This window comes from Sturnus vulgaris, chromosome 5 (genome assembly GCF_052056855.1).
Source record: "Sturnus vulgaris isolate bStuVul1 chromosome 5, bStuVul1.hap1, whole genome shotgun sequence".
NCBI classification, from domain to species: Eukaryota; Metazoa; Chordata; class Aves; order Passeriformes; family Sturnidae; genus Sturnus; species Sturnus vulgaris.
Window position 1 is genome coordinate 12,697,574 of NC_142247.1, and position 12,924 is coordinate 12,710,497.

A 12,924-nucleotide genomic window follows, 5' to 3' on the forward strand; every position below is an offset into this window, starting at 1 on the left:
CAGGAGGTGCTAACGAAAAGGAAGAGGTGACAGATCTTGGTAGAGACTTCAGCAGATGCTTTAGGCTGAGTTTTGTCCCCTAGGGGACACATGGGAACAGGAGAGCAAGAAGGAACAGCAGGTGGTCTATGACATCAGTGGGGTGGGCAGGAGAGATCAGCCTGCAGTGACAGTAGACAGATCTGTGGGACACAGCGAGAAGGAAGGATAGCGAAGAAGGTGTCCAGAAAGCCTGACCAGAAACAGTCATTAGACAGCAAGGATGCAGGATGGATTGTCAGGGATGCAGGATAGGTTGCCTGGGATGACGGTCGATGTCAGGGATGCAGGATGGGTTCCTGGGATGCAGGATGGGTTCCCGGGATGACGGTGGGCGGCAGATCCGCCCCGTGGGCGGGTCCGGGCGGGTCCCGGCCCTGCCGGTCCCGCCCGGCGGCCGCAGTAGCAGGAAGCGGCGGAGCGCGGCCGGGCAGCGTCGGCGGCGGCGATCGCGGTGTCCCGGGGAGGGGCCGGCGGCGACGCCCGGGAAACGTCCCGAGGGGGCAGCGGGACCAGGAGGGCTCCTGGTCATTCCTGTGTCGGGAGCGCCGGGTGCCGCCTCCGCGGCGGCCTGACATGAGCTCATCGGCGGCGGCGGCGGCAGCATGGCCTGTGCCCGGAGGGACGGGGAGGCGGACGGCGAGCCCGACCGCTCCCTGCGGCACATGCTGCGGGCGATAGCGGAGGAGCGGAGCCGCGCCGGGCTCCGGCACGACATCAGCGGCCTCGGTGAGTCGGGCGGGGCGGGCGGGGAGGGCGCGGGTCAGCCCCGGCAGCCGCGGCCCCGGCCCGGCACCGAGCCCGGTTCGCCCTCGACAACAACAACAACAACAACAACACCTGTTGTGTGCCGCCCACACGGGGACGGGCCCTCCTGCCTGCCCCAGCCCCCCGGGCTCGTCCCCTGCTCCATTGTCTGAAACGCCCTTGGAGAAAAATGCTCAGACGGCACCGCGCACACCTGCCCGTGCTGCGTTTCTGAAGTGTGAACTACGTGTCGTGTGCTGTGGGATGGAAACCGAGCCGATTTTTGGTGCCTCTTGCCAATGCTCGCTCTTGGGCGGCTCTCAGACGCTCTCTAGAGATCCTGAGCCTGACACCTCCCTTCTCCGTTTAAATGACTTCACGCCGCTTGCCATGCTCTAGTAAGCTCAGGATGTTGAGGCTCTTGCAGGTCAGTTAATTTTTTAAACCGTGGAGGTTTTCCTAAGCTTCGTGTCCTGTTTATTTTCATCTCGGTTGATGTAGATTTCACATGGCACGTCTTTATTTAGCTTTTGGCAAAGCTTATGCACTGTAAAACAGAAGTTTCAGGTTGAAATTCAGTCGACTTTAGGCAACAGAAAGGTATGGCAGCTTCTCAACCAAAATTGTTCACATCAGGAAACTCTTCTGGCCGGACTAATGAATAGAAATTACTCAGTTTTTACATGCAGCAGTAGAGATTGTGGAAATTGTTTTTCACATCCAAAATTTCTGTCTACCTTCTTCAAAGCTTTTGTATATCCAGGACTGGACCCGTGTTCTAAAGGGGTGAATATCCAGAAGTTGCAGGGACAGTGCTTCAAATGATGAGAAATGATGTACAACACTTGTTTCTTCCATGGTGCCTTTATTAATGACTCCTCCTTTCTCAGGTCATTTATAAGGCCCCAAAAGTCTCCATTTTTGAGTCTTTGTTAAAAGCCCAGAATAAGTTCTTATTCAGGTTTTACAGGCTATGAGGTTTGGATTGAAATGGGGAATCTCTTTTTCTCTGCTTTTATGCATCAGTTTGTCTGCCAGTGCTTGCTGTGGTCCTTTTGGGAAGGAGTGGGCTGTCTGTTCTTTCCTTTGCTTTGCCACAGAGTGAAGTCTTGTATCAACAAAGAGAAATGATTTTTGGTTCTTTATGCCTTTTTCTAATGAAATTGGCTCTCTGGGCTGTAATGTAGTGTTGAAACGTTACAGGGCCTAATAAAGCAAGTAAAATATTGTGGCAAAGAAATTGTAAACAAAAAGGGGAAAAGCCCACAAAATTTAAATGCCTATGAGATTGCATTCAGTGGAAAGCTTCTGTCAGGTCTTTTTTAGCCATCTCATGTTTGAATGTGCAATAAAGACTGCCAAGAAGAGAAATCTCACCATCACTTTCTTTTGCTGAAATTGGGAAAGGGAAAAAGTGTGGTAGCTGGTAAGACCATGCAGATACTTCTTCTCTGCTTGTGTTTGAGCACACATCCACAATAGCCCATCATGGGAAGTTCTGCTGAGTGGCTTTGGGATAGTCACACCAGGAATAGGACAGTGTACCTCCTTTCTACCAGGTGAGGACTTGAAATGTAAGCCTGAGGAGAGCTGCTTAGCTAGTGGCACTGAGGAGCTGCTGGTGCTGTGGAGACTTGCCCATGTATGTCTGTCCCTGTGTGGAGACATACATTTTGCAGTGTACTGCATGTTCCCTGATCCATAATATTGCCATTCCCTGTTAAGGAGAGTTCTTTCCCCTATGCTGTGATTTGTTGCTGGGTCAGTAAATTGTTTAAGTACCTCCCTTAGGAAAAACACTGAGCTTTTGGAGTGGTGCTCAGTAGAAACTGTAGATGAACCCAAGGTGTAATTCTGTGGCTTAAACTTATGCGTGTCTGCTCTGTACTGGTGAGTGCTGTTGCAAGGCATGCAACACAGTTGGAATGGCCTGGGCTGTTCTGGAGTATGCTGGGCTCTGGCAGCACAGCAGATGTAAAAGATTTTCCTCAAGTTCAGAAGTCATGAAAGCAATCACAGTCCTGTCTGGGTTCAGGTGGTTAACAGAGAGATTTTGTCTGCCTTTTGTGCCTGAGTGGCACATCACCTGTGAGGCTTCAGGACCTGCACACCCACAGCTGCTTTTATATTTGTGGTGGCTTTTTTTGTAGTGGCCATATCCTTTTGAGCTGTATCAGCAGGTGAAACCTGTTGTTTTCAGTTCCCTCCAAATCAGCTGGCAAAGACTCCCAACAGTGGCTTTTCCCTGAGTGCTGCTTATCCATCAACAATAAAATAGGACTCACTGGGTCATAACTTGGCCATCTTCTCTCCTTTTGTGTACTTCCTAGAAGTGATCCCCAGGAAGAGGAAATTGGTATTTTTGCTGATGCTGAGTTTTGGTGAGAGGAATTGCTTTTTTCAGGAATGTCACATAAGCATTTGGACAGCTCTGTTCGAAACTGTAAATCCCCTGGTGTGGTGGGATTTTCTGTAATGTCCTGTTTGTGTAATGTACAAAATGTAGCACTTCAAAATAATGACTCATGCCATTATTTACCTAGCTGGGAAGGGTGATGTCTCTCCAAGAATTCTTGGCTGGATATTCATGTCACCCAGTTGGACAGTACTGCTCTGGTGTTGTGTACTAAGCACTCTGAAATGCTGTTAGTTGCAACATTTCTGTGACAAAATATTTCTTCTCCTGAGGGAATTGCAGATGTGCTGTGTGTCTCCTCAGCCAGGCTGCACGTAAGGCTCTGAAGTTACCTTTTGGCCAAAGCCCTGAACTGGGGAATGTTTTATTTCTGCTGGTTCCTGATAGTACTGTGTAAAATTTTCAGATACTTAATTTCCTTGTCTTTCTGTCTTTCAGTGACGATTTGCCCTGCTTTTAGAGTAGTAGAGTGGGTTTGGGTGGAGTGTGACTTTATTCCTGCTGGAACTTAGAATGAGTAAGAAAAAATAAATAGGTAGGTCTGAAGAATCTCTTGAACTGTAATGGAGACATGAATGGAGTGGGTGAAAAAGGGAGAAGTCATAGAGATCCTGAAAAGAAGGTGAGTGCCCTGTGGAGTGCAGCACGTGGGGCTTTAGCAGGCAGCTGAAAACTGAGTTGTGTAACAGGAACCTGTGCCAGGTACCAGCAGAGAGGCCCAGTGGTCTTACCTGTCATGAAGAGTTTCTCGTGCTTGCTTTCCTGGTGGTCCTGGGGGTGTTCTGGGGCTTGAACAGCTGTTGAGGAGAGGAGGCAACAGAAGCAGGAATGTTCATCCTCAAAGCCAGAGGGTTGCCTGGACTTGTTTGTGCAGCAGTGCACAAACCTCGAGGCTCATCATGTGAGAAAAGACTGTAGCATGATTCATGGGCCACATTGCCTTGATGAATAAGACCTGGAAAGAATTCTTTAGCCTTCCTGAGAGAAGGGAAGGGGAGGTGGCACACAGTAAATGCTGTTCTCTGTGATGGAAGCATGATGTGGGCAAAGGGATGAAGAATGGGAGAAGAAATTTTTTGGAAAACAGAAGACGTTAAAATGAAAAAGTAAAAGGAGAATTAATTTGGACTTCAAAGTACTAGATTCAGGCCTTACCTTTTTCCTAGTATGGTAACTTTAAATTAAATTATAATATTCAAGAAGGATATATTTGCATCTGTAACTTTGAAGGAAGTGTATCCACAGAGTAGGTGGAAGTGTCTCAGAGCATTTACTGCAGCACAGAACTGGTTTGACAGGAGTCACTTTCCAGCAGACACAAAACATTCTTCATTCATGGTTCTTCTTGGAGTTAGTTCAGGGAGTTGGGGAGTCAAAGGTGAGAAACTACTTCTTTTGATCTGTCAATAACAAGAACGTATGAAAATCACGTCTGTCCTAACAGAAACTTGAGGGATGTATACAACCAAATTCACCAACTATGGGTAATGTGGCCTATAATGAGTTTGTTTAAGGTAAAACAATTTGATTTCAGTTTAAAAATACATTTTAAAAATTATTTTTATCTTATTTACGCCATTTCTTTTGCCCTGTTTATAAAGTGTTTTGCAGCTAATGAATATGAAATGTTCACTAAAAAATGTATAGTCAAATACTGAAGAGAAAAATAAGATACTAATGTAAGAAACTTTCAAGTAGTAAGATAAAATAGTGTTTATAGAGTAGTTTCATAATCAGGCAAAAACAAAAATACCCCCCACAACATTCGAACCTGGAGGAATCTGTATTTCTTTTCAGGAAAAGTTCTAGAAAGTGCAAATACAATGCAAGATCAAAACAGATTATTTAAATCAGAGTAAAAGTAGATACTTTGAAGTCAAAATGATTTAACCAGTTTACCCTCAGGTAAATACCCTGAGGTGCTGAACCTCAGATTTGTAGCTGGATAAAGATGAGCAAATAGCAAAGAAATTCCAGTGTGAAAGATAATTTTAAAACTTTTTTTTTCCTGGTCTGGCATTGAAAAATGTCTAGGAGACATTTCTGCAATCAAATCCATGTAGACATTTGATCTATAGTTGAGCTCCTAGATGGGGTGGTGTGGGACAAACCACAGGTGGAGCAAACTCTTCGATCCAGTGGCTTTGTCCAGGGAATGGGAAGTTGCTTCTGCCTGTCCAAGGGTTTTGTGTCCTGGGATCACATCCTGTCACTTCTACAGTCAAGTGTGGGAGTGTCCCAGTAGGATCTGGCAATCAGGGCTAAACTCTAGGGCTGCAGCCCTCCAGGGTTAATACCTTTTTCTGTGAGGTTCTTCTTTTGTTTAGTTGTTTTTTTGTTTGTTTGTTTGATTTCTTTTGCCTTTTAAAGGTGATTCATTTAAAATTCTGTTTTGATTGTTACTTAGAACCTTGTTCATGCTGATGTCACTAATGGCCTGTCAGGCTTTCCATCACTCACTGGTGTATTCAGGGATTTGTCATGTGGCTGTTGAAGGTTTGTGTCTGTCTGGAGAGTGGCAGATATTCCATGTCACATCGATAATATAACAGGCTCTCTTTTATTACAGCTTTCACATCTTTTTTTTATCAGTTGGGTTATTAGTTTGTTCTTTCCTTTTAATAGAGATGAAACCTTATGGGATTTTTCATGTCCTGCTTGAGAGTGTGCATGCTGAAATTATCAAAGTCAGACTGGAGATGCTGAAGTAGAGGCAAGATTTTTTTAAAAACTACGAAAAAACCAACACCATCACCTCCCAAAAAAAATCCCCACAGAATACCTTCCAGAACATTGCTGCCCTTCCAAAATGAGCAGTTCAATTTCTAAGGCATGACCTGTATGCTGCTGTTCATTTTTGGATGCTAGCAGAAGTTGCTGGATACTCCCCCCAACCTTTTTTTTTTTTTTTTTTTTTTAGTTAGTGTCCCTCTGGGCAGAATTATGAATCCATAAACCTGATAATGGGAACAGTCAGGGTATTTGAGAACACCCATCTCTTATGTATGTAATATGTAGCTCTAGTAACCTTAGCTGTTTAGTTTTCTTGTTCAAGTAGTGTGCTCTAAATCTTTAGTAGGGTACTAAGTCCTAAATCCATTTGGAAGTCTGAATTCTGTTTTGGAATTTAAGATGTCTTAGGGATTAAGATACATCTTACCTATAAGGTTCAGAATGGATCTTTTAAATATCTAACATTCTATCTGTTTGGAGCCTTTCCAAGGAATGAAAACTGAAATTTCCTGAAGAATGGAGTGTGTTGGTCTCCCCTCTAACTGTTGATGTTCAGGGTGCTGATCAACAGGAAAAGCTCAGAGGATGCAGACTTCTCAGTAGCTGAAATACACAGTGTCTTATATCCAGCTCCATTTCTGGAAAACCAAAACCCTGCAGTTAAATAGCTAGTAATGATTGTTGCATCTACTTATCCTTGTAAACTGGCTCAGTAGGATCAGGTAGCAGCTCACTGAAGTTGTGAGTATTACCAGGAAGGAACGATAAGGCAGAAAGAGAAAGTCTGCACAAAATCAATTCATGGTGTCAGAATCCCACTGAGTAGTGAAGCTGCTTTCTAACAAATGTATATGAGAACACCTGTTTTTGGTCTGTCTGCAGTCCCTTGGGTTAAACAGGATGAATTTCAGGGAATCAAGGTTGGTTTGTGTTTTTTTTTTGGGTGTGTGAGTGTAAAGAGGGTTTTGATTACCTTTCTCTATGTAGGAAATAAAATGCAGTCAGGATACAGGAACAGTAGATACATCATCATGCTGCTGCTGTGGAGTTGTGGTCACCTGGGCACACTGCAGCAGTAGTTCTGTTGGCTGAAGCTAATCAGATGCACCAACAGTCCTAAGTAATTTTTTTTCTCCTGAATTCTTACTGTTTAAGGCATAAATTATATTTGTGAAGATTTATAGAGAAGATTTATAGTGTTTCCTGCAATTTCAAGGCTTTAAAACTGAAGATTTTGTCGTTTTGGTTTGCCTGTTCTCTAGTATAGACAGTGCACTAGTACTGTGCAGAAATTGAACCCTGAAAACATTAATATTCTTTGTCTTCCTACTCTGGGGTTCCCTAGACATACTTCTTTAGGGGGCACAAGTTTAATCCCTTGAGGTGAATATATTATTTTGCAGGCAGGTAGTGTGTTGTGATGTGAAGAGCAGTTCATTTTGGAGCCATATCTGTCCTGCTACAGCAGTGAGGAAACAGCTACTGGTGCTGGTATTGAGGCTGTTTTTGGTGGTTCAGAATATTTTTTGCATAATTTTCTTTCTTATGTCAAAAAGCAGAGCAGATGGCAGGCAATCATCAGTCCTTCACATTTGAATCATTCTGAGTTGTTTCCAGGTACAACACTGTACTGGATGTGCAGAAGTGCATTTGAGGTGACCTGATCTCTTGAACTTTGCCATGTTTCCCTCTGGAAAATTACATCATTGGGCTTTTTGTCCCTCCTTTTTAAGGCAAGATGTGATCAGTGAGTCAGGCTGAGACTGCCCCTGGTTTTGCTGTTTGTGTTGAAAATCTTTCAGGCTCAATAATGACCCAGCCATTCATAAGCTGCTGTGCAAAGGCCCCACGTCAGGAATTGCCGTGTCACCACACCCAGAGTGATTTCAAGTGTCAGGAATATTGTGTTAGGTGTTGCTCCCACTTTATCAGTCTGTTGGTACTGCATCATGCTGGTCTTCTGTAGGAATATGGGTGAGCCCTTAGGTGGGGTTTCCTTTCAGCACATGGAGGTGGAAGATGGGTTACTTCTGATTATCTGTATCTGGAAGTAACATAGGTAGTTGTAGCTCCAAACTCTGCATGCCTTAACTGCCAAACTTGGATAAAAGGCAGAAGTGTATTGGGAGTTCTTGGTGCTACCTTGCAGGGCTTTGTGTGATCAGCAGGAACTTGAGAAATGGATTAAAATGCCAGTGAAGCTTGAGCTGTCTTTGCACTATGAAGAGCTTGATTTAATTGCCTGGAGATGCCAAAACACCAACAAGATGAGGGAAGTGATTTGAAATGGGTTTATAACATTCTGCTAAGGGCTGCAAAGGATTTAACTGGAAATTTATTCCTCTGTGTTGTTGGAGAGCAGATACAGGAGATCTTGAATGTCTAGCAGTGTTACATTTCTAATAAGGGATTGTCCTGGTTTGAAAGATAGGTGTCTGCTAAGAAAGGCAGGAGCCTCTCTTTGAAATAGAGAATGTAAATGTCCTCCCTCCAAATTATTCTAAGTTTGAAATTAAGGGGCTCTCAGGCAAAGATATGGGAATAGGAATAACAGTTCTTTACTAGGAGAATTAAAATAGAAATACAGTATTACAAAGAACAAACCCAAAACACTGACAGAGTCAGAATACAACCTGACACCCTGTCAGTCAGGGTGTTGGTAGCAGTCCCATTAAATGGTGGCTACAGTCCTCCTGCAGTGGCAGCTGTGGTTCTGTTGAAGCAGTGCCCCTGTAGAAGGGTGCAGTTTTCCTCTGGAATCCAGTGGAAAAATGGCTGCTTCGGTGTTCCAAATCTCAGTTTTTATCTAGGTAGGAAATGTTTGGCTCCTCCCCCTGGCTGGAGCATCTCTCAAAGGGATGATGTAATTTTATCAGTCATTCAGTGGGATCCAATGGTCTATTAACAGAAGATATCTCCCTGGAGGAAGGATGGGTTGAGGAAAAGATAAAGAACACTGCCCCACCTGGTTTTTAACAGATGGTGATAGAATACATACTTTTCGTCACATCTTGTATTGCAATCTAAGACAGGAATATGTTGACTTACCTGCCCTAAAGGACACCGAGAGGTTTGCTTTATAAATTTCCATAAAACTCAGTACTCTGTAATAATACACAGGGTGTTCAGTATGAGTGAAATAATCAGCCTTGAGGAGATGAGTTTTTTGCCTCATGGGGGTCACTCCTTAGTGATTGCCTGATCTCATCCTTTCAGAAGGAAAGCAGCAAGTTCATGGCAGTACAACTTGGGGATAAACTCTCTAAACCCATGTGTCTTTTTGAATAATGATGATCCAGTTTTTTATATACTTTGTAGGAATGTTGAAATACCTTTTTTTTGTTTGTTTCTAATGAGTAGTTTAATTCTGTCTAAATAATGAAGGTCTCAACAGATGAGCCTTGTTTTTCATAAGAAGGGGACTGAACTCTACTCAAAGCATTGTTTGAATTGTTAGTACCCCATGTTTTACATGATTAAAGGGGAACTGATTTCATCCTCTTCAATCTTTGAAATTAAAAGCATCGATTACGTTATGCTGAGTTCTTTGCTGTGGCTCTTCAGTTTCATTCTGGATTGTTCTTCATCTATGGCTTTTCTTTTCTTTCAATTAACAAATGAACAAAGATTTAAAGGAATGTATTAGGTGCTTTAAAAATGTTACAGGAGCCAGAATAATTCTTATGAGATTTTTCACTTTCTTCTGTTCAACAACTCTCAGACTAACTAATTTGGTGATAGATATCTAAGTAGTCATATGTGTGGATATTTAATACAGTCCTGTGACAAAACAGAAGTATTTTTGAATGAAAGAATGATCCTTTTGCACTTGCTCTATGCTTGACTGCATCTAGTTGCTCCTAGAAGCCAGTAGGGAAAATGTGGTTGTGAATCTCAAAAGGAAAAGTAGAAAGGCAGGCAAAGTGTAAGATCTCAAGTAAGCTGTTTGCCACTTTTACAATTTCCTTGTCTTGAATTTAGTTCAAAATTAACATTTCTAGGTATCTCCAAAATAAAGGGACTAAAAATTTGGACTTGCTGTGTTGAAGCTGACTAGTGTTTTGCTCTGAGGCTGCTGTAGCTGGCGCCAGCAGTGTCAGAGTTGCACTCAGAACAGGCTAGTGTTGTGTTTCTGGAAGCTGTGCTGTCTTCTCTTCCTTTCTGTGACATGGCCAGGAGCATTACCTGGCCTGTAAATAACATAAATTCTGCTTTATTAACAAAAAACAAACACAGAGTTGTCTGTGATTTTTTTGTGGTAAAACTTGAATTCTGAGTTCCTTTCCAAATTTTTTTTTAACAACTGCCAGAAATGAAGAAAATTCCAGGTTCGAATTTTTCACCCTGTATTGTCCTGAATGGGGCAAAAGAGAAAAATCAAGTGTAGACATGTCTTCCCTCTGTCTCCTTTTCTGGTAACAAACTTTGAAAGGAATCACAAATGTTTCTTCAGCAAAATACTGTGAAGAATGCAGCAAGTAAAAATGTAATGCTTGTCACTGTCTATGAAACCTGAGGTTGAGGGCATTTCCTAAAATTTATAAAAAGCAAAAGGATAGGGGGAAGTTGGAGTTACTGTGGCTGTATCTAAAGCCTTACTGTGTCTCTTCAAACACAGGATCTATGCTTCAGTGCTTTAATGATTGAATAGAAGAATATTAAGATTGATATTCGTTATTTCTAAACTGTAGTTACAACATCAAAAGGCAGTAAACTATATGATCAAAATCTCAAGGGAGGATGTTTTAAAACCCAGTGGAGGGCAAAGGCAGTAAAAGACATTGCCTTGTGGTGTATGTGCTTAGGAATTTTCTAAGGAAGACCTTTCTTTTTCAGCTCACATGTTCCCACTTGATACCTTATAACTGTCATGAGATAGAAGAAGTGATTTCTCAGTAGATAAAGGTTGTGACTTTCTCTGGTTGTTTGTAAACCATTTTTTGTAACTCTTTAAGCTGGAGAGAGTACCTGTTGAGGGTGATGTAGGTGGGAGAGACTCAGAGAGGGAAGGAGGGCAAAAAAAGCAGAGCTGAAGTGCCAAACAATAGTCATGTTGTAGGTTGGAGGCAAAAAGCTTCAAAGTCTCTTAACCCTTTAGACCAGTATTCTGTTCCCTTGGCAGGTTGCTGTAATACACCCATGTGCAAGCCTTCCAGGTCTGTAGGGATTTGTAGCTGTGCAAGTCTCTCCTTTAGAGGAGAAAGTGGAACAGTGATGCTGGTTACCAATAGAAAGGGATGGCATGTTTTCAGTAGCTAAAATGTTAATGGAAGACTAAACCTCTGTTTTTGAAACAGAACAGCAACTTTGCTACTAGTAGTTGTTCTCCCTTAAGGAGTAGGGTGCTGGCTTTAGGGCAGTTTTTTGGGTTCCTGTCTGACTGAAGGCAGTTTGTCATGTCTGGTACTAGAATCCTCTCCATAATGACCATTTCCACAAAGAGCCAGTTTTGGTTTTTTTTGTTTCCAGTTGTTCACTTGTGGACTACATTAAATTCTTGTGCCTTGCTTGGGACTGTCAAGAAACTATCCCTTTCCTCCCATGTATGAGGTGCTTGCAGCAGGAAAACCTGGGGTGCTGATGAGGAAATTGATGGTCTCCAACCCTGCACTGTGTGCAGGACTGCCTGGGCGTGCTTCTTTCACAATTTGATGGTGTCACAGTTAAGTGGTCTTAGAGGAAACATTTTTCTTCCATGTGTGACTGTGATTTGTTTAAAGAGTATGGCCTGTATTTGCCATAAGAGGAGATTTCACTGGGATGTAGGTGAGTGGGCAGGCAGTTCACTTTTATTTCTAGCTAAATAGCTGCATTTGTTGTCTTAGAAACCTGCATTAACAGTAATGTCAATGCTAAAAGGAGTGCTGCCTAATTGGCTGAAATATATCTAGGCACTGGCAAAGACACTCAGTTTGTTGGATAACTCAACCCTGAACAACCCTAAGTGGGATTTTTAAAGGGCTTTTTTTTGTTGTTGTTAAGAAATACATCTTTCTTTAGACTGGTTGTCTTATGTGTGCATGCCAGGTTGGGCACCCAGCTGAGAGATGGCAGTGTCAAACAAGTTTTTTTTTTTTTAAATCTTGGCTGCAAGATTAGGTGAAAGTGTTGGTTGTCAGCTTCTAAAAGTGAGTGGGTTTGTGGTGTAGAAGGTAAGTGAGAATTATGGCTTCCACTCTCAAGTTGCCAAGTGCTAACTCAGAAAGATGTTTCTAACCAGGAAAGAAACTGAAGTTGGAAAATACCAGCCTGTGATAGTAAGTATGGGTAGGAAATAACTCTGCTTCCCTGCAGACTGCTCTTGTGATAACTACACCTTCCTTCTGCCTTGACAGCAAGTTGCTAATTAGCAGCCTGGGCAAAGATAAGGTACTGAAGGAGGTACATACATGAAATTATCAGTAGTAACCACAGTCTTGGTAGTTTTGTAAGGCTGGACTACTTCTAAAATACAATTTGCTCGTTTTACCTGATCTACCACAGTAGCCTCTCAGATAGGGGTTTGGTATTTATTAAGTGTGAAAATAGGGACCTTGGATGTCGTAAATCTACAGAAGTTGCAGTCTTTGACTGGAGGGATTGCTTTGGCAGAGAACAAAAATAGCATGTATTTTAGCAGTGAAAACACACATTTATACTGTTCTAGACAAGTTTCTGCACTCCAGCAGTGCCAGCATGCTTTGTAAGTTGCCAAGTGATCTTTCCAGGTTGGATCTAGGTCTTGGACAGTTTGGGGTGGTTGCTGGGTAGTCCTGGAAGCAGCAGTAGGAAATGTGTAACCATTTGTCCCTCTTTCACTGGATTTAAAGTGTCTGCACCACAAGTGGGGCTGCCTCTGTTAAAGGAGAATGTTTACATCTGCACTAAATCCCCAGTTAGGCCAACCCTGAAACACAGCAGCTTTTCTGCAGCAGTTTCTTATGAAAGGCATAACAAGGTGATTCCTCTGGTGCTTCCCTAATGAATAAATAAAATCTGTGGAAGTGATG

General features: G+C 42.8%; 1 protein-coding gene across 2 annotated transcripts in view; it reads left to right on the top strand.

The window, feature by feature from the left end:
* The first annotated feature begins 458 nt into the window (after positions 1 to 458).
* Positions 459 to 12,924, top strand: part of KIAA0930 (KIAA0930 ortholog) — a 52,517-nt gene continuing 40,051 nt past the window's right edge. Inside the window, exon 1 of one of the 2 annotated variants that reach the window (XM_088164874.1) lies at positions 459 to 768. In XM_088164874.1, the coding sequence (XP_088021000.1) occupies positions 645 to 768 (124 nt within the window). In that variant the 5' untranslated portion in view covers positions 459 to 644. The remainder of the gene's footprint in view (positions 769 to 12,924) is intronic. The other variant, XM_014880323.2, reaches the window with a different exon arrangement.